General features: G+C 36.0%; 1 protein-coding gene across 2 annotated transcripts in view; it reads left to right on the top strand.

The window, feature by feature from the left end:
- LOC106882381 (uncharacterized) overlaps positions 1 to 19120 on the top strand; it is a 52159-nt gene extending 33039 nt beyond the window's left edge. Inside the window, exons 2-4 of one of the 2 annotated variants that reach the window (XM_089358751.1) lie at positions 1229 to 1327; positions 3022 to 3048; positions 11369 to 19120. In XM_089358751.1, coding sequence (XP_089214877.1) covers positions 1229 to 1327; positions 3022 to 3048; positions 11369 to 16533 — 5291 coding nt within the window. In that variant the 3' untranslated portion in view covers positions 16534 to 19120. The remainder of the gene's footprint in view (positions 1 to 1228; positions 1328 to 3021; positions 3049 to 11368) is intronic. The other variant, XM_089358753.1, reaches the window with a different exon arrangement.
- The last annotated feature ends 748 nt before the right edge of the window (positions 19121 to 19868 follow it).

Below are 19868 nucleotides of genomic sequence, written 5' to 3'. Positions count from 1 at the left end.
GTAAATACCTGCCCAGATTTTGGGAGTGGTAATTGAATAAGTATAAAGGTGAATGTTTCATGATTTTCATGTCCCACATATTTTCTGGTTTATGAGAAGTTGACTCATGAACAGGATTAAACACTTCTAGCCTTTTGTGTATGTCTTTATTTTTGTATAATAATAATAATATGAATCACAATGGCAATGTGAACAGACTATAGAAATGTATTGCACAAGCATGGCTGTGTGCTTAAGAAGCTCATTTTGCAACCATGTGATTTTGGGTTCAGTTCTACTGCATGGCACCTTGGGCAAATTTCTATTATAGCCCCAGGGTAACTGTTTTGTGAGTGAATTTGGTATATGAAAACCATGTTTGTCCCCCATCACTGCTCAACAATTGATGTTTGTTTACATCCCCATAACTTAATGATTTGGCAAAAGAGACCACTAGAATAAGTATTGAAGTTTTGTTCCTTTTAAACACTGCCCGGTGGTATCCCAGCATGGCCAGTCATGACTGAAGATACATGTACTAAAATCTAAAGAGAATTTGTTTAATATGTGAAATTCCTGGTCAATGCTGCCTTTTTTTCTTCTTTACTTCCATGTTGAAAGAATTTGAGATTAAAAAATAGGCGAACATTTTTAATGCTTTATGAAATAAGTTTTTCATGTGTGTTTAGATGTGAGCAGTCATATTGAACCTGTACCAACACTTCAGATTGTGCTGAGGTTACTTTTAGTGTAAATTATTTCTGGATGGTGGAAACTGGAAGCCTGTTGAGTGTTGGGCTCTGTTGACCTAGTTTTAAAGATATCTTTGTGTTACTTTCTACCATACCAATCGAGTTACCTTTCTGCTTCTTGACTGCCACTACTTTTCAAGACCCTGCAAAGAGATCACAGGCATTACCCTTACTTCTAGTCTTAAAATATTGTACTCTAGTTTAGTTCTGTTTTCAGGGCTTTATTACATTTTTCTCATCAAAAGGAAAAATTGCAATATTTTTCGTATTTAGTTCAATCTTTCATCATCAGAATTTGTTTCTTCTGGCTCCTCTACTATATATTATTTTTCAATTATTCACAAATGATTAATCATAATACTGCCCAGTGAACTACTAGTTTGCTAAGCTATTATATTCTTTATTTTATGTCTGCCAATGTTTGTATGATATGCCATATTTCTTCAAAGTGTTATTTTCATAGAAATACTGATTTTTATAACCTTTTCTGTTTCCAGGATTTCGCACTTGGGATGTGGAAGCCGCTGGAGTAGACATAAACGAGGAAGTCTCTCAGATTGCCAACAAAGGTGCTTTGGGTGAAGAAGGTCCTTATGGTTAGTATCAAGAATTTTATTCTTTGGCTTCATGAAGGATGAATTATTTTCTTGTTGCTAGTTTTTGATCTGTTTACAATAGAATTTAATGGAAATCACAATTAACTGTTGTCAACTCATTTTGAGATATACTAACTTTTATATTACTAAAAGCAAGTTGGTCTTTCTCACTGCACTCTTGTTTTAATTCAATAGCATTTAAAAACTAGACGTTTTTATATCAAAACTAATCAGTTTGATAGCCTTTCTCATTGGTTTTTCTTTTAATTTTTAATGAAAATTTCTTATTCAAAAGCATTCTGTTATTTGCTTTTTACATCTTTTTAAACTTGATTTAAACTTAGCTTGGTGCTAAAACTTTCCTTACTAAATTTCTAATGGAATGCATTGGTTGTGTTCTTCGATTAACTTTGAAAATAATCAAAATTTTATAAGGAATTAGTAAAATAGCTGTATTTAAGTCACTTGTCAAGTTATATTTCAAAAACAGTTTAAATTTAATGAAGCTATGACTGGAGATTTTCGTTAAAATATCTTATAGAATTAGTTTTGTATGGTAGGACCAGAGGTGATCGCAGATTGGTTGGCATCAACACCACAATATTAAGTGTATAAAGGTGTGGTGTATATGTTTTACACAAGGGTATATATACTTATATATAAAACTGGTTACCTGTCTTTAGAATTACTAGAGTAACCAAGATAGCATTGGCTAGTCATCAGTATGTATTTAGTCTTGTTCCAAGCTCACACGCAATCAATATCTTACCATTGTTTAATTTTACAGCAAGACTAAATGCATACAAATACGATTCCTTCCAATCTCAGAACAAGCTTGTTCTATTTAAATTTGCTGAATCCTACAGCCTTTTCCAACTTTTGAAATTTACACGCACACACACATATTTGAGGCATGATGGCTATGAGGTAAAGTTACTGGGTGATTGACCAGGTATAAATTTGAATCTTGGCTGTTATTTTGGACCATTTTGAGCAAGGTACCTAATTCTGCCTACTACAGATTCACCTGACTGAATGGTAGAACTAACTCCATTTCTATTCCTGAATAATTGTCAGTGGAATGAGCATATTGCTGTAAAATATGAAGAAAAATGAATGTAATAAAATTCCCCCTTTTTTCTTTTCTTTGTTTCTTTCTCTAAGACTATTTGTACAAATATTCAGATTTGCAAGCTCTTCAACTCTATTATGATAATTTAAAAAAGACTTAAAATGTAAAAGAAATTACATAGTAGATAGTCAGAACCATAACACACTAAGTAATTGAAATGTGTTGTTGGTGCCATTCTAATAGATTTACTGATAATTTATCCATCTTTTAGGCATAGATTCCAATGAAGACAATTTAGCTCAGAGAATTATCTTAATATAATGGAATTAATTTCAAGTTTACTGATGTTTGACTGTCTTCATAAAACTACTCAGTTTAATGTTAAAATGCTTTGCAGAGAATTACCTAAATATAATGAAACTTACTTGGAGTTTAACAATTTTTGAGCATCTTTCTCAACTACTCAATTTAATACTAAAATGCTTATCTAAACCCTTATTGACATGTAAACTCTTGCTGACATGGTACCTTTCTCAAGATTGGTTGCTATTTTCAAAATGTAATCCAACTATGCTCTAAGAAAAACAAGTAGAATATTTTTTTTGTTTTCCTTCCTTAACAGTCAACTCTTTTGGACCCCCCAATGCAGGTAAGCTTAGTCAGATACTTACTGTATTTTGCATGCTGCCAGTAGGTCTTAATTCATCTTTTCACCCCTCTGTTAAATGTGTCACTTTTCTCTCCCATATTCCATAGTTGATTTAGATCTGTCTTTGACTCTTTCTCTTCCCACCAATACCTGTCAGCATTGCAAGACATCAGAAACCAGCTGATACTTGCATACTGACATACAAACAAACACAAGGCTGTTGAAATTTACTTTTAATTTTAGTTCATTCCTTCTTTGGATTTAAGACATAAAGGGTCTGTCTGTCTTAGACTTTATCATTGGTTACTTGAAATCATTGATACTTCTCACTGACAGTGTCTTTTTATTCTGGCAGCAAAATAAAACTTCTCAATCTGCAAGACCTATTAGCTAAAGAAGCACTAAAGTGGATTAATATTATAACCAGAAATGTGATTTAAGTGGCTAGAAAGACCCAGTTTTTACTAATGATACATTGCTGCTAATAATTCTTTCTACTATAAGCACCAGAGCCTGAGAGGGGTGGGAAAGTCAATTACATCAATTTCAGTACTCAACTGGTACTTATTTTATCAACTGCAAAAGAATGAACAGTAAAGTTGACATCAGCAGTATTTGAACTCAGTATGTAAAGCCAAAAGAAATACTGCTAAGCATTTTATCCAGTGTGCTTACAATTCTGCCAGCTCACTACCCTAACAGGGATTAGAAATTTGAATTTCAAATTAAGGGATTTAAGAGAAAAGTTGCATAGAATTCACTTTTTTTTTAATTACAAAGTTCTTAAAATTTCTAGTTGGTGGTAATCATATGTCATTATTTCATTCTTTTTCAAAATTATCAGCATGACATGACTTGTGGCTTATTCATTTAATGAAATGAGGCATTTCATTAAAGAGGGGAAATAATTGCAATCTGGAGAAAATTCATCCAATGTTCCTTCCTCACACCCATCTCCCTTCATAGTGTTAGTAGTTTAGGAATCTAGAGAAAGTTTTCAGAAACATATTTAACATGTGCATGCATAATCACATAGTAACTTAATACATGAAGTGATATGGCCAATGACTGTGGATAGCTGAGGACTTGCTAGAATTTAGCTAAGTTCAGTTACCTCCAAGACATTAATACTGAAAGAGAAAGTGTGCTGCTGCTATACAGTCGAAGAACATTGATTCTGCTTCCAACAAGGTGGAGTATTCAGTCACCATAATGTCTTGTTATATGACTAGAAAAACCAAAAAATATCATGTATTACTCATCCTCATTTCAAACCTTTCTCTCTCTCCCTCCCCAAACTACAGCTAGGCTTTCTTGTTTTCTACGACCTTTACCTAATTCTGTTTACCATTTCTCAAACTCCTAATTATATATGCTTCTGTCAGTAATTCCATCACAGTTGCTGCCCGCTTTGCCTCCATTTTCACTTTGCGCGATAAACACATGAAAATTCCTCTTATATTCACTTTTCTCAAGGCCCTACCTGCTGGGCAATCTTGCACACAGTTTCTGTGTTAACGCCTCTAACCATGTGTCTATTTGGGTAACCAATCTTACTGCATTCCTTTCTTGGATAAACACTTCATTTATCATTTCTCTAGCTATATATCTCATCTACTGCTATCACTCTTGCCCACCAACTGCCCACAAATGCTGTATTTCAGTGATATATGCTCATAAATGATACCTCCTTTATCATCATTGTTGTTGAGCAAATGTATTGGGTAATTTTTTTATTAGCAATCACATTTGTGATTTTTCATTAACTACTTCAGAAAAAAAACTGTGTTGTGGTTTTCATTTTATATCAAGAAACCTATTTTCTGCATAGTACAAGAATCTACTAGAAAAGTAGCCCTTGGACAACTGTCTCCTTTTCTTTGTGGAAGTTTCCTCTTCATCCACATTCCATTAACTCTTATATTCCTCAGCTCAGTCATGTCCCTCGCATGCTTCATCTACTATATACTAGCTATTAATTTCATTGTGGTAGAGGTATCCTTTGCTCCTCGGCCTTTCATATATAGGTTTCATCCATACAATCCATACACTTGCATTACGTCACGATATACATCAAGAAAACCATCTCTAAAAAACAGCCTACCTTTTCTTGAGGTTGCTACAAATGCATATCTTTCATGTTGATCATATATTTGATAACAATGCTATGACGGCTTCTGAAAGACTGGGTCTTTCTTTTTAAGCCCACAAACAAATTCTGCTCAAAACATCTGCTGGCCCTTTACAAAGCACAAATGTACCACATATTGGAGTAATGGTCCAAGTGATGGTGGGAGGTAACATCTTCTATACACAAACCTTCTGGAAAGCGTTTAAAAGATGCTATTCCTTTGTACACTTCATACAGTCCTCGTACTCATTTCAGGAGTTTGCATACAACACTGAAACTATTAACCCTTTGTTATATTTCTGAAATACACTGCTGCCTTTGTTTAAGTCAATTGAGAGTAATGAAGAATTTGGTTGAATAACCTCATTATTGAACTGATGTTTGGAACACTAATTAACATGAAATTGTAATGAAAGATTTTAATTTAAATCACTTTAAAACGGGAAGTTTGTATTATGGAATCTTGTGGTCTTTGGTTAGTATCAAAAGGGTTAAATTGTGAAACAAAAGTAATTTAGTTCTAGCCACCTGCCTTCTGAGTTCAAATACTGCTGAAGTCCTCGTTACTTTTCATTTCTTTAGGGTTGAAAAAAATATAGTACTGGTGAAGTACTGGGGTAAGTTTATTATACCCACCCCAGTTTGGTGACCTTGTACCATTGTTGGAAATCAATTTGCCACTAACGATGCTGCACCTCCAAACTAGCAAGCATCTTACAATCCTTTTTAGTCTTTCTTATTGTCTCATTACCAAAATCTGGTAATCTTCTCTCCTCAACACTACTTCCTTTTAATTCCGTTAATCCTTACAGGCATCGACCTGCAGAAAATGGAGTTGAATATTGATTAGTAGAGACTAAAATAAGATTCAATTGAATAGGAATTTGAAAATGAATTCAGGGAACTAATGCTCTCTGTTCACAGTAAATGGAGGAAGGAGTTCTTGCTCCCCCATCAGATACAAATATATTATAAGAACTACCATATTGTTACAGGAGAGGTGAAGAGATTTGATCCATACAAGAATCAGTAATATAAAAATTTAAATCTATATTGAGAGAAACCATTCTGGTTGACAAAAGTACTAAGCATTAACAATTGTATTAGCCACTTTGGTACCGCGACATCATCTTGGTTGCTTTATATTTAAACACTCTTAGTTACTGGCAAAAATATATTGTGACCAGATAGCTCAATGTGTACACATTTTCAGTTATCTCAGTAACAGTGAATGGACGTATTCTTGAAAACTTTTCCAAAACATTGTGTGTACACACACTATATTTACTAGTGTATCAGTAAACCCCCAGGTTTTTCAGTTAAAAATCAAGTATAAAATAGTGTGAATTTTATAACTTCCACTTTTCTTTGCTTGTGTGAACCAGATGGAGTTTGAGCTAGATTTTTTTATGGCCGGATACCCTTCCTGTCACCCTCCATCACCACACATGTTTTTTGTGGAAATGAATGACAATGACAACTCTTTTTCAACCATTACATGATGTGGAGTTAAGGAGACACAAGCCTCTTTCAGTTTTTATCAACCAAATCCACTCTCGGCTTTGGTTGGCCTTAGGGGCTATTGTAGATACTAAGATCACATAGTGGGACTGTACCTGAAACTACATGGTTTGGAAGCAACTATCTCAATCAAATAGCCATGCCTGCACCTATAACCATAGTGAACTAATCAAAGCCAGTATCAAAAAGCCTAAAATTCCTTGTTTGAAATGTATCAACATTTTTAAAGGTGCCACATTGTGTCAAAAATGAGATATTCATGTAATAATGTATCCTGAAATTCAGTTTGTTGTATGGTGAAGACAATGGATAAAGTCTCATATTCTGGAACATTCCCCTTTTCTTATTTCTTAATTGATTCTTATTCTATTTTAAAAGAAAAATTCTTTTAAGTTTATTCCTCTGTTGTAAATCAGATCTTTTTGTAATTGAATGAACTCAGTTTTTTCATTTCCTCAAAAGTTCACAATTACTGCTTTCAAATTTGATTTTGCTTCCGTTGTACCCTATTATTTGTCCTCTTTTAAAAACAAAAATAGCCACAAATTTCTACAGTCATGTATCTATTAGTCTGGTGCGTTTTGTGTTTATGTTGTGCATCTTTCAAATGGTTGCCATAGAAATTCGCATCAGATTTAGGAGAAAAAAAAACAAACAAAAAATGTAATTATGTGAATAAACCTGATTTTTGTGGAAATCTGTGTAGATCCTAAACCTGGACTTTGACATGTGGGTTTTCAATTAAAATTTTTTGTTTTTCATCAGCTACAGATTTCTCTAAACTGTGTTCATGTAAGAATTGTCAGTGCATCAACAACTAGGGTTAGATGGAAGAATCATGTTTGGTTGTTCGTATTTTAAATTTTACACACCTGTCACTGTTTTATTGTATTTTAACCTCTCGTCACCTGGCATAAAGCTACTTGGAAGTTACTTGGTGATCTTGCTAATGCCAGTGCTACATGAAAAGTACCTGGTTTGCAAAAGACTTTGGAGTTTGCAGTCCTCTGGCTTGCAAGCTCCTATCAAATTATCCAGACCATTCCAGCATACAGACAATAAATGATCATGGTGGTAGTTGGCATGGAGAAAGAACCGTGTTTACCTACAAAATTTAATTCTAAGACAATAATAAAGTACCAGGGGAAATGTTCAAGCAGGCACCATCTTGCATGATAAAACAAATGCCAACCTATTATTTCAGAGAGCATCAAAAGTCAAAAAGACTTATACAGCAGGAAAAGGAATCATTGTTTTGATTCATTTTCAGCAAGTTGGAGATGATTCTGATCATCCTCAGTCAATCATAGACTTCACCATATTCCCCGAAATACTGAAAAGGGAATCAATTAAATTTACAACAATATACTTGTCATCAAAACAACATAAGAATGCTGAAAGAACAGATTTTTCTAATACTAAAATCTAACTGTACAAAGAGATGTAATGCAGAGTTGAACTGGGGAAAATGGGAGATCCTGGCTGGTCATGATGAATGTAATTCAACTTCTGTACTTACCAACTTTGTCACCCAAGAAAGGTTCCTTATTTTAATCCTCTCCCTCTCCTTTTTTTTTTTTTTTTTTTACTAATGATAGGCTCTCACCTTCAGGAGTTTAGAACATTTGCATGCTATTGAACAATTTATCAGTAATTCAGTTTTTACATCCCTATCATTGTCATCATTCAAAGAAGTTATATTTTAAAGTCTCATGGAATTTTACTTCTTTGTTCGACCTTGGTATTGTGCAGTTCTGAAAGTGAACGTTAATTGGCTCATGATTGATGTAATATATGAGAATAGATTAGAAGTGTGCTAAAAGGCCTTAATTAGAGAATAATATAAAAGCTAGTAAGTGGCATCACAAATTTTGAGTTAACTAAATTATCAAGTAACATTGGCTAGCTCAGTTTGAGCTGACTTAACTCATCTCATTTACATATAAACTATAATTCTAAGATGGTTTGACAGGAGCTTGATGAGCCAGAGGACTGTGCCAGGTTTCAATGACCCCCTTGACCGAAAATGAGACAATTGAGTATATGTATCGAGTAGAATTTCATTTTGATCATCATTCTGAGTGAGATTAAAACAGTTTTTATCTTGGTGTGAGTTGAACTGTAAAAAAATATTTCTCTTTATGAAAATTGCTAATGTATCAATTAGATTCAAAGAAAGGGTCCTCATTTTAAGGACTTAAGGTTAAGTCCTATAAAGTACCATAAAGGAGTCATTCTTGATTATGTGAAGCACATTAGCTGAGAATTAGTCTTACAGTACTGCGTTTAGATTCCAAATCACATTGGTATTGACTTTGTTTTCGAGCTTTCCATAGGCATACATAACTGTGGAATTAAAAATTTAGCTCCCAAGCCATGTGATTTTGGTTAAATATGTTGCTATATAATGTCAACTCAACCAATCTAGAGTTTTTGCTTAGCAGAAACTGTAGCTTCTACAGTTTCTGCTAAGGCGGCGAGCTGGCAGAAACGTTACCCTGCCGGGCGAAATGCTTAGCAGTATTTCAATGTCGTTACGTTCTGAGTTCAAATTCCACCGAGGTCAGCTTTGCCTTTCATCCTTTTGGGGTCGATAAATTAAGTACCAGTTACACACTGGGGGTGGATGTAATCGACTTAATCCCTTTGTCTGTCCTTGTTTGTCCCCTTTATCTTTAGCCCCTTGTGGGCAATAACGAAATAAGAAACTGTAGAAGCTCCATCAAAGGAAACATTCCTGTTTTGGGGTCACAGGCATAATTCAGCATCGTTTCATACTATCACTTGGCCCTTTGATCACCTTTAGGAGAGCACATTGTATAGCAACTATCTGGAATAGGTCGCTTTGAGGACAACTTCCTGCCATCAGCCTCGAAAATTTTGGATGCTGTTATTCCTCTCGATGCCATTAAGAAAAAAAAGTATTAACAAATCACTATTGATTCAGAATAAATGAGTTTAAACCTCAAGAAATCAACATCTAGGTATTCCTTGTTTCATTCTATTCGCTTGCTTTTCTCTATCTTATCAGTGTCATTTTATCTTATCCTTGTCATTATTGCCATCACACTCATTTCCAAGCTACCAATATTACAAATTTTTATATTTTAAAATAACTGTTTCTCTCTATTAAACATTGTCATTGTTTTAAAATTGTCATGATTATTCTAAGTGAGTTGTTTTGCTTATTTGGTGTCATTTTTCTGAAATGATTTTTTCATATCAGCAATTACTTCTCTCTTATAGGAGTTAAAATGTTTATAGTTGTAGTATAGTCCAGTTGAGCCCTGGTAGAAAGTAGACCGTATTAAGGCAGCTACATAGGTAGTCATTCAGACAACTAACAGTGATCCTACTTTTCAAAATTAATCAACTTTTTCATAATGATTCAATAGGTTTTATAGTACTGTTCTTTGGAATATGAACATAATTTGTTGAAATTTTGCCTTTAATATACCCATATTCTGACAATGCAGAATATGTTGATTAAATTAATTTTCTATAGTCATCATTTAATGTCTGTTTTCCATGTTGGCATGGGTTGGGCAGTTCAACATTAAGAATTATTTCTAAATTTAACCTAAGGCCAGCAATTTTGAGTGAGGGGTGTCAATTACATCAACCTCAGTACATGTACTTTATTTCATTTACCCTGAAAGGCTGAAAATCCAGGTTGGCTTTGGCAGAATTGGATCTCAATGTAAAATCAGAAGAATCATCACTCCGGGTTCAGTCCTACTGCATGGCACCTTAGGCAAGTGTCTTCTAGTGTAGCCTCAGGTCAACCAAAGCCTTGTGAGTGGATTTGGTAGACAGAAACTGAAAGAAGCCCATCATATGTGTGTGATTGTACCCCCACCATCGCCTGACAACCAAAGTTGGTGTGTTTACGTCCTCGTAAATTAGCAGTTCAGCAAAAGAGACCAACAGAATAAGTAGTAGGCTTACAAAGAATAAGTCCTGGTTCAACTAAAGGTGATGCTCCAGCATGGCCACAGTCAAATGACTGAAACAAGTGAAAGAATAAAAGAAAGCATTTTGTCCAATGTGCTTATGATTCTGCCAGCTCAACATCTTGGTTTCAAATTTTGGCACAAGGTCAGCAATTTCCTGGGAGCAGATAGGTTGATTATATCAACCTCAGCGCTCAAGTGGTACTTAATTGATCAACCCTGAAAGGATGAAAGGCAAAGTCAACTTGACAGAATTTGAACTCGATCATAAAGGCAGGCAAAATGCCTCAAAGTATTATGCCCAGTGTACTGATAATTCTGCCAACTCAACATCTTGATAATTGTCATTTTCACAAATAGGTTATTGTATCATTGTAGATGGTAACTTCAGTGATAAGCTTTTTAGTATTTGTGTGGAAGGGAGTAGCTCTTTGGTTTACAGTTTGAAAGTGGAATTTTCTTGAAGAGGTTCTTACTTAGCCTCTGTTTTAATATTTGAATGAAAATGATGTCTCAACATCTTATTTTGAAGCAGTAACTATTTTATTTGAACTAAATATTTCATTGAGAACAAACTGGGAAGGTGTAAGTCATCTTTTGTATTTTGTCAAATACATAATCTTGAATATATTGATTGTTTTTAAGTTTTTGCTATGATTTAATTTGTAACTTGCTTTTGTTCTGTCTTACCTGTACTGCATTTTTTTTTTTGCAGGTGAAAGAGTGCTGCGTTATAGTTCTGTCACTTTGTCTGTGGAAGCATTGATAGCACCTCAATCAACTACTGTGAAGAGGTCTTTGAAAAACTTCCTTGGAGCACCTGTTAAGTACCATCACTTAATATATGCAGGTCATGTCTTGCATGGCTCTGGAGAATGGATCTTGCAAGATGCCCCGTTTTCCTTTGGCAATTTTGCTGCAACATTGAAGGATCCTGATGTTGAGAATGCTTTAAAACAACAAGAGGAAGGTATATTAAATATTCATTGTTTTGCAACTGGAGAATGGAACAATGCAAACCTCTCAAAGATTGGAAGCAAAGTTCTTCAAATTAATTTGAACCCTGAGGATAAACTTTCTGATTTGACTGGTGTTTTGCAATTTAGCACTTACCTGTGCAATTATGTGAAATGTAGGTCTCTAAAAGAAATGCTTCGATCTTCTGATGTTGTTGGTAATATCAGATTCAGCAAACCAACCCTGTACGTGTTCCCTGGTTGCCAAGGAGACTCTGCCTTGTTTGGAATTAGTGGTTTCAATCTATTAGTAAATGGTGGCTACAACAAAAAGGCTTGTTTCTGGGATTTCACTCGTCATCTTGACCGCATTGATGCACTCTTGCTCACACACTTGGGTATTGATAACCTTTTTGGCATTAATTCAGTCTTACACCGTAAGAGCATTGAAAATGTGCACCCAGAGATAGGCCATGTTTACTTCAATGCCCCAAAGGGTAACCGGAACTCGCAAGATGAATCAGAATTGGACGGAAAACCATCAGCAGATAGTTTACTGATAAATCTTTCTAATGAAGGAGATAAAATTACTGACTATGTGCGACAATTAAGACAAGTTGTTAACTCTTGTTCTCGACCTGCAACTTCTCCACAGATTGATCCAGTGAATCTTTATCATAAAGTTGGCCATGGATCTCTGGATATGTACATCTTGAATCCTGTCCAAGACAGCAAAGAATTAAAGGAATTTTATCAACAATGGAGTAAACAATCAATTCAGGTGAATGGTTCTCAATGTCCACTCCCAAACATGTTGTCCATATGTGCACTTTTAATCTGGCGGCCAGCTGACCCATTAGAAAAAATTACTCGCATATTTTTCCCTGGGAATGCTCCTCAACATAAAATCATTGAAGGTCTTGAGAAAATGAAGACCCTAAATGTGTTGAAGTTTCCAAAGTGCTGTGATAAAGATCTGAATGCCCCAAAAACTGCAGTAAAAAAATCTGCACCATTGAAAGCTACTAGGACTACTTCAAAACCATTGGCTAGCAAGAGCGAACCAATCAAACGTGAAGCTAGGGTTGAAGTGAAATCAAGGACATCGCTTAGCAAAACTACCAACAAGGGATTGAAAGATGACACTAATAAAAAAACTAGCAAAGCAAAAGAAAAGGGTGATAAACCAAAATCAAGCAATAGTGTCTCACCTAAAATATCGCCTCCCACTGAAGTGGCTCCTTCAGCTCAGTCTCCTTTGGATGGTGTTCCTGCTATTTCTGAACCAGCTGCACCTGTTGTCAAAAAATCTCCTCCTGATCTAGTCCAGAAAGATTCTAATCTACTTGTAGATTTTGGCAATACACCTGCAGCAGCTCCTACATCCAGCCCTGCCTCAGATCCTCTACTAGATCTGATTGGCCATCCTTCAATGAAAGCTGAATCTGAACAATCAATGAATGCAACATCACCTTGTCTCATGAACAACCAATCACCTGAGCCTTTGCCAGACCCAACTCATGTGGAAAGAGATGCTACAGCTGAGCCTGAAGATGACCAACTTAGCAGTAGATTAAACATGAAACAAATGGAGGATATGGGTATTTATGATGACATGATGAGTCATGCTCAACGTTCTGATGATGCAATTGAAGCTGATAAGATTGTATCCTCTGGTTCTGAAGACAAAGGGTTTGATGAAATGGAAGAAGTTCAGCCAGAGTCACTACCAGAACCTGATTTGGTTCTTGAGAGCCAGCCTATTCAATATAATGATTCAAGGCTTGGGTTTTCTGGAAATGAGTCAAGGGACATAACTGCAGACCTTCTTTCAAAACCTAAAACTTTACCTGAAAGTGAGATTACTTCAGAAACAGCTGCTCCAGTTGAAATTAGTCCCGAGAGAGAACTTTCTCCTCCATTGCCCATGGATTCTTGTATGTCAACATCTATGTATGGTAGTTTGATGGAGCCAGCCTTGCCATCACAGGCTGAGGTTTTGCAGAATCTCCAAGATGATATTTCAGAAGAAAAAACAAAAGATGACTCAATCTCAGAAGATTGTTCTGAGATTAAAGAGAACCAATTAATGCCGGAATGTGAAGAATTGTTGTCTGAGAAACCGCAAGATCTCTTTCCATCTGATCAGCCTAGTTGTGAGGCTTCTGGGAGATACTCTCCTGAACACCAGAAGCATGATGCTGGACTAGAATCTCAAGATTATGAGAAAAAGCAAGATGCTGAAGTTGAAGATCAGTGCAAAGGTTCTGAGTCTCCCTCGTTTGAAGGTCAGCGCTCAGGTACTGAGTCTCCCTCATTTGAAGGTCAGCGCTCAGGTACTGAGTCTCCCTCATTTGAAGGTCAGTGCAAAGGTACTGAGTCTCCCTCGTTTGAAGGTCAGCGTGCTGGCACTGAGTCTCCCTCATTTGAAGGTCAGCGTGCTGGCACTGAGTCTCCCTCGTTTGAAGGTCAGCGTGCTGGCACTGAGTCTCCCTCGTTTGAAGGTCAGCGTGCTGGCACTGAGTCTCCCTCGTTTGAAGGTCAACGTGCTGGCACTGAGTCTCCCTCGTTTGAAGGTCAGCGTGCTGGCACTGAGTCTCCCGCGTTTGAAGGTCAGCGTGCTGGCACTGAGTCTCCCTCGTTTGAAGGTCAGTGCAAAGGTACTGAGTCTCCCTCGTTTGAAGGTCAGTGCAAAGGTACTGAGTCTCCCTCGTTTGAAGGTCAGCGTGCTGGCACTGAGTCTCCCTCGTTTGAAGGTCAGCGTGCTGGCACTGAGTCTCCCTCATTTGAAGGTCAACGTGCTGGCACTGAGTCTCCCTCGTTTGAAGGTCAACGTGCTGGCACTGAGTCTCCCTCGTTTGAAGGTCAACGTGCTGGCACTGAGTCTCCCTCGTTTGAAGGTCAGTGCACAGCTACTGAATCTTCAACATTTGAAAATCAGCGTAGAGGCACAGAGTCTCCAGAGAACCAGAGGGAGTACTCTGACACAGAATCTCCAGAGTATGAAAGAGAGCACTCTGGCACAGAATCTCCAGAATATGAAAGGCAACATGCTAGTGCTGAGTCGCCAATGTATGAAGATGAGCATGCCAGAAGTGAGTCCCCGGAAAGGGAACATGCAAGTGAGGAAGCCTTAGGTCACAGGGAACAGCATGACATGGCAGACAGTCAAGAGGAACAAGAAAGCACATCTGATGACCATTTGTCAGATCGAATCAGTCCAGAGAGTAATCACGAAGAGATGCATCGTGAGACTGAGGAACTTGAACGTTACAGTCCTGAGGGTTATGAGGCTGAACAAGACTTTGGTGCTGCCTCACGAATGGAATTTCACGAAAAAGATGAAGACAAAGAAAACCATGGTCCAAAAGGTAGTATGCATCAGTCTGATAGTGGTACAGCCCTTGACCAGTGTGATGAAGCAGACAAGCAAATACATGAAGACCAAATTGATGATGAGGAAGATGAAGATTCTTCTGAAGTGGCTTCCCAACCTGAAACTAATGAAATGGCAATGGACTGGGATGAAAAAGAAAGAAGTCCTGAAGGCCAACACTTTGAAGAGCAACAAGATCATGTTGCAGCAGCAGTAGAACACATGGCTGGTGCTAAAGATCATGTATCTTCAATACCAGCAGCTTTTGAAAAGGATGAGACTCCTCAACGTGAGGGAGAAGCCAAAACAATGGGACAACCTGTGGATGTACATCAATCTCACAGTGGTGAGTTCTCTAGTGAAGATGGATTAACTGCTGAAAAAGAATTTGAAGATAGAGATGATACTGACTCTATTGATGGTGGTACACCTGATGACGAAAAAGATATTGATGAATCTTATGGTTCATCTAAACAGTTGTCTGAACAATCAGCTGCCACATCTGGCTGGAATACCAATGCCAGCAACTTGTCACCACTTGCACCACCATTTTCTCCAAGTAATCAACAGTCTTTTGATCCGTTTGGTCAACAAGGGAATGTTTCTTATATGGGAGGACAAGCTGCTAATTTTGAAGGCTTTAATGCTGATGCTAAACCATTTGAACCTGCTGATGAATGGGGGAAGCCCATGAATCTCCCTAGCCCTCCACCACCTGAATCGAAAAAGCCAAATGGTGTAACTGCTGCAAGGAGCTCAACAACAACAATGAAATCTAGAACAACTCACTCAAAATTAGATTCTAAGACCACTGATAAAAAGTTAGCTGACAACAAAAAGACTGAGACTAAGAAACCAACAACTTTAGGAAAATCTAAACCTTTAACAGAACGAAAGACTGCAACAAGCAGCAAGCCTGAGAAGAGGTTGGCCAATGGGGATGCAGATCTGAAGAGTAAACCAAAGACTTCGGCTACTAGCTTGGATAAAAGATCATCTTCAGCAACTGCTGAGAAGAAACCTTTGACAAAATCACGTCCCTTATCTTCCACAGCAGTTAAACAAGAGATCAAGACTACAAGCAGTGTTTTAAAAACGGAATCAAAGACCAAACTGTCAGCAACCAAACGTCCGACTTCTACCACTAGTGGGAGCCGTACTTCTCCAGCCTCGAAACCTGCTCCTCCTTTACCCCCTCACACTACTTTCTATGTAGACTTGACATATATTCCTAACCATGGTGATCCAACATCAAGTGATATTGAATTCTTCAAGAGGATTCGAGCCCGTTACTATGTGCTAAGTGCCCTCTCGCCAAACCCTCAAATATTAAATGCTCTTCTGGACGCCAAACAAACCTGGGAAGACAAAGAGCTGGAAGTTACAGTTATTCCAACATACGATAATGAAACATTAAGACATTGGATGGGTTTACATCGCGACCAATTGACTGATCTGAAGATTGATGTGGCCCCTTCTGCCAGCCGTTGCACAATCCAGTTACAGGATCACGAAACAAGTTGCTCAGCTTATAGACTAGAGTTCTAGATCAAGGAACTGCCCTTTCACTCTACTCACCTTTCTTCTCTCCTTAAACATGGCTAATGGACACAGTTTGTCTCCATGAAATTTCTCCCCACTTGTTTTCATTCAAGCCCCTTTCCCCCCACCTCTTTGTGAACAAGTGAGACAATTAAAAAATTATTATTATAACAAAGGCTTTTTTTTTATTTCCATTGCCTTTCATTCCTCCCACTCTAACCTGTTTTGCTGAGAAGGATCTAAGAAATTTTTTCAGTGAGGGGTGTATGGGATGGAATACGCTTTTCTTTTGAAATGCTGTTTAATTTCGGTAAAATGTTTGGTTCTTTCTACTGTTATCAGTGAGAAAGATGAAAATTACTCAGGCCGTTACTAAATGCAGGAACCTGCAGTAAGGCCTACATAATTTTAATAATAATAATGATAATAGTCTTCAAGTCAAAATGCTATGTTGTCATGTCTATTGCTGATCAATAAGAACCTACCCCATCCCCCGCTACTTTCCCTTGCAACCAAATATTAGACCCTGTCTCCTCCACACATGTCCTGCATTGGTGTCACAATGGCTTTTTTGGCTGTCTAAATCCACTGGCTGGAAAATTTAATAAACGCATTAAATTTAAAAAAAAAAATTATAGAAAGACAAAAAAATAAATATTGACAAATTTTGAAAAATATATTATTACTGAACAGTAATAACACAAAAAAATAATGAAGAATAAAATGTTTAAGTAAATTTAATTCTGGACAAAGTGGTTTTTTTTTTTTTTTTTTTTTTTTTGGACGCTGTTTTAAAATATGATAATGATAATAAAAACAAAATAAGGCTTTCAACTGTATCATGGAAATCACAATCCCATGTCTTTGATACAACCAGCTGTTATTTATTTATTTTCTGTTTTTTTATTTATTTTTCCTCTATTTTACCCTTGTAATTTTTTTTTTGTTTTCCTTTTTTTGTTTTTCTTGTTTGCAAAAAATGTCCTTTGCTGCCACCTACACTTGATCCCATCCCAACCCAGCTCCATGCCCAACATCTCTTCCTCTCATCTTTCTTCACCACTGCTGCTATGACTACACACATACACTCATGCATGTGTTAACAGACCACTGCTTTTTCATTTTAGTGTAGAATATTTCTCTTCTGCTAAACCAAATTTCATTCTGTGCTTCATCTTCCAGATTTTCTCTTTGCTTTTTAATCTTTCTACCTCTCTATATATCTGACCCCACTCCCTCTCTCTTTGATGGCAATCATTACTGTTGGGCTTTCGTGTTTTTTGTCTTTTACTCCACAGCTAAGGTAGAAATACAATGCTGTCTCTGAATATTTTTTTACAATACAATCGAGAAATTCAATAAATTGTGATATAATTTCCTCTGTGTTGCTTGTCTAGGTTTATTCTTATAATTTTTTTTTTATTTAATAATAATAATAATGCTCTTTTTGCCCCTGAATATAAAATAAGTTATTTTATTGCAATATTGAGTTTGCATTTGTGTATCTTAAATATTTTCTAGTTGTTCTAACATTGAATTTAATGTTTTATGAGTTAACTGCATATTAATTGTAACATTACCTGGAGGTGCAGTTTTAATTAAAACCGAATTTAACTAAAACTGAAGTTTTTTGTTTCTCATAGTTAGGATTATTGGTTCTTTATACCAGATTCACACAAGAATGACTGCTCTTATGTTAAAGCTAATTCTAATATTAAAGTTCATGATGATTATCTTAATAATGATGATCCTATTATTTAAAAACGATTGCGTTGAACAATTACACTGAACAAATTAAAAATGTTTTCTTCTTCCACACTTTAAACTGAAACTTACAAGGATGGGCAAAATTATTCACTTGCTTCAAGAGCAGCAAGAAATAACTAGAGGTGATGGGGAGCCCTGCTCAAGGAAAAATAAAAGCAAATCTGCTTTGAGCTTTTTAATTAGCAATAGTTTAAAAAATATATTTTTTTAAATGATTAAACAAATTTAAATGTTAGATTATTTTCAGAGTTTACTATTTTGTTTATTTAATATTCTCTCTGCTTTCTTGCCGCTAAATCTATACTTTTGGAATGTGTTGCTATTTATTGGACAGAATTTTTCTGTTTTCCAAACTTTTTGATTTCTTTACATCATTTATTCTATATTTTATCTTATTTTGTATTTTTAACAAATTTTAAAAAAGTATATCTATATATACATTGTTGCTCTAATGAAATGAAATAATAAAAATTTAAAAAATCACATGTATGCTGGTAAGTATGTGCACAGGTGTAAAAACACATGCACACTTGATTGGCTGATAAATTTCCTTTTACTATTTTGCATTCAAGAAAGACAACTACAGGTGGTCTCTTTCTGCTCTCTTTCTTTCTGTGCTCTCTCATCTATGTATATGCATGATTATGTGTGGCTTAACTTGTGTGTTGTTTGCCTAGTAAAGAGCAGTGCCTTGGTCAAATTGTGTTCACACTGCTTGCTAAAGAGCAGTTTCTCTATATATATACACACACATACAAAACACATATGTTGCTCATGTAAACCAACCTTTTCAGCTCACCAATAAAGGATTTTGCTCTCCTATTTATTTTTTTCTTACTGGTGAAGTTTTCATTTTCTTAGACTGGCTTTTGCTGATTTCTACTTTATTCTTTGGTTATTCTATGCTGCATTAATGGACAAACTCTAAAATCTAGTTCAACTTAAGTTTGGTTGTGTAGATTCAGTGCCAGTCTCAACTGTATAAATTGACAAGCTGTCTGCTGCATTGCTATTTAATAAACAAAATAACTGATGTGAGAGTCAAATGTTTAGCCATTTGAACTTGTTACTTATTTTCTCTGACCTTACAGTCTGTACAAGAATAAGTTGGTCAAAGCCATTTTTTTTTTTCTTCAAATTATCAATTTGTTATGCAAAATTCATTTAACTTATAGGTAAATATATTAAATTCATCTTGATTTTGAAGTAGATGAAACTTTATTTCTGAAACTCAACCAAAACTGGATCAAGAATTTGTCTTGTGATGCTATTGCTTAGAATTGAGGGACTCGATGTCTGATAGACAAATGCAGTAGTGGTGATTTATGGAAAACCTACAGGAAAATTAGTAATAATCCATTCTATTAAATACCTGAGAATGATTAATTTAGTTCTTTTTCTTCTTTCTTGATAGTACTGTGTTAAAGAACTCCTTTCGAAGTTATTTGAGAAATAATGTCCTGAATGGAATTTTAACTGACTTCATTCTTCAATCATTAGAGAAGATACCTTCATATGGTCAAATTGCTAGATTAGCACCCAAAATCTTCAAATTACTTCCTGCCATTTTGAAG

This window comes from Octopus bimaculoides, chromosome 10, assembly GCF_046866305.1.
Source record: "Octopus bimaculoides isolate indiv1 chromosome 10, ASM4686630v1, whole genome shotgun sequence".
In the NCBI taxonomy this organism is placed as follows: Eukaryota; Metazoa; Mollusca; class Cephalopoda; order Octopoda; family Octopodidae; genus Octopus; species Octopus bimaculoides.
Note: the sequence above shows the minus strand (reverse complement) of the source record. Positions and strands in the feature narration are given on the sequence as shown.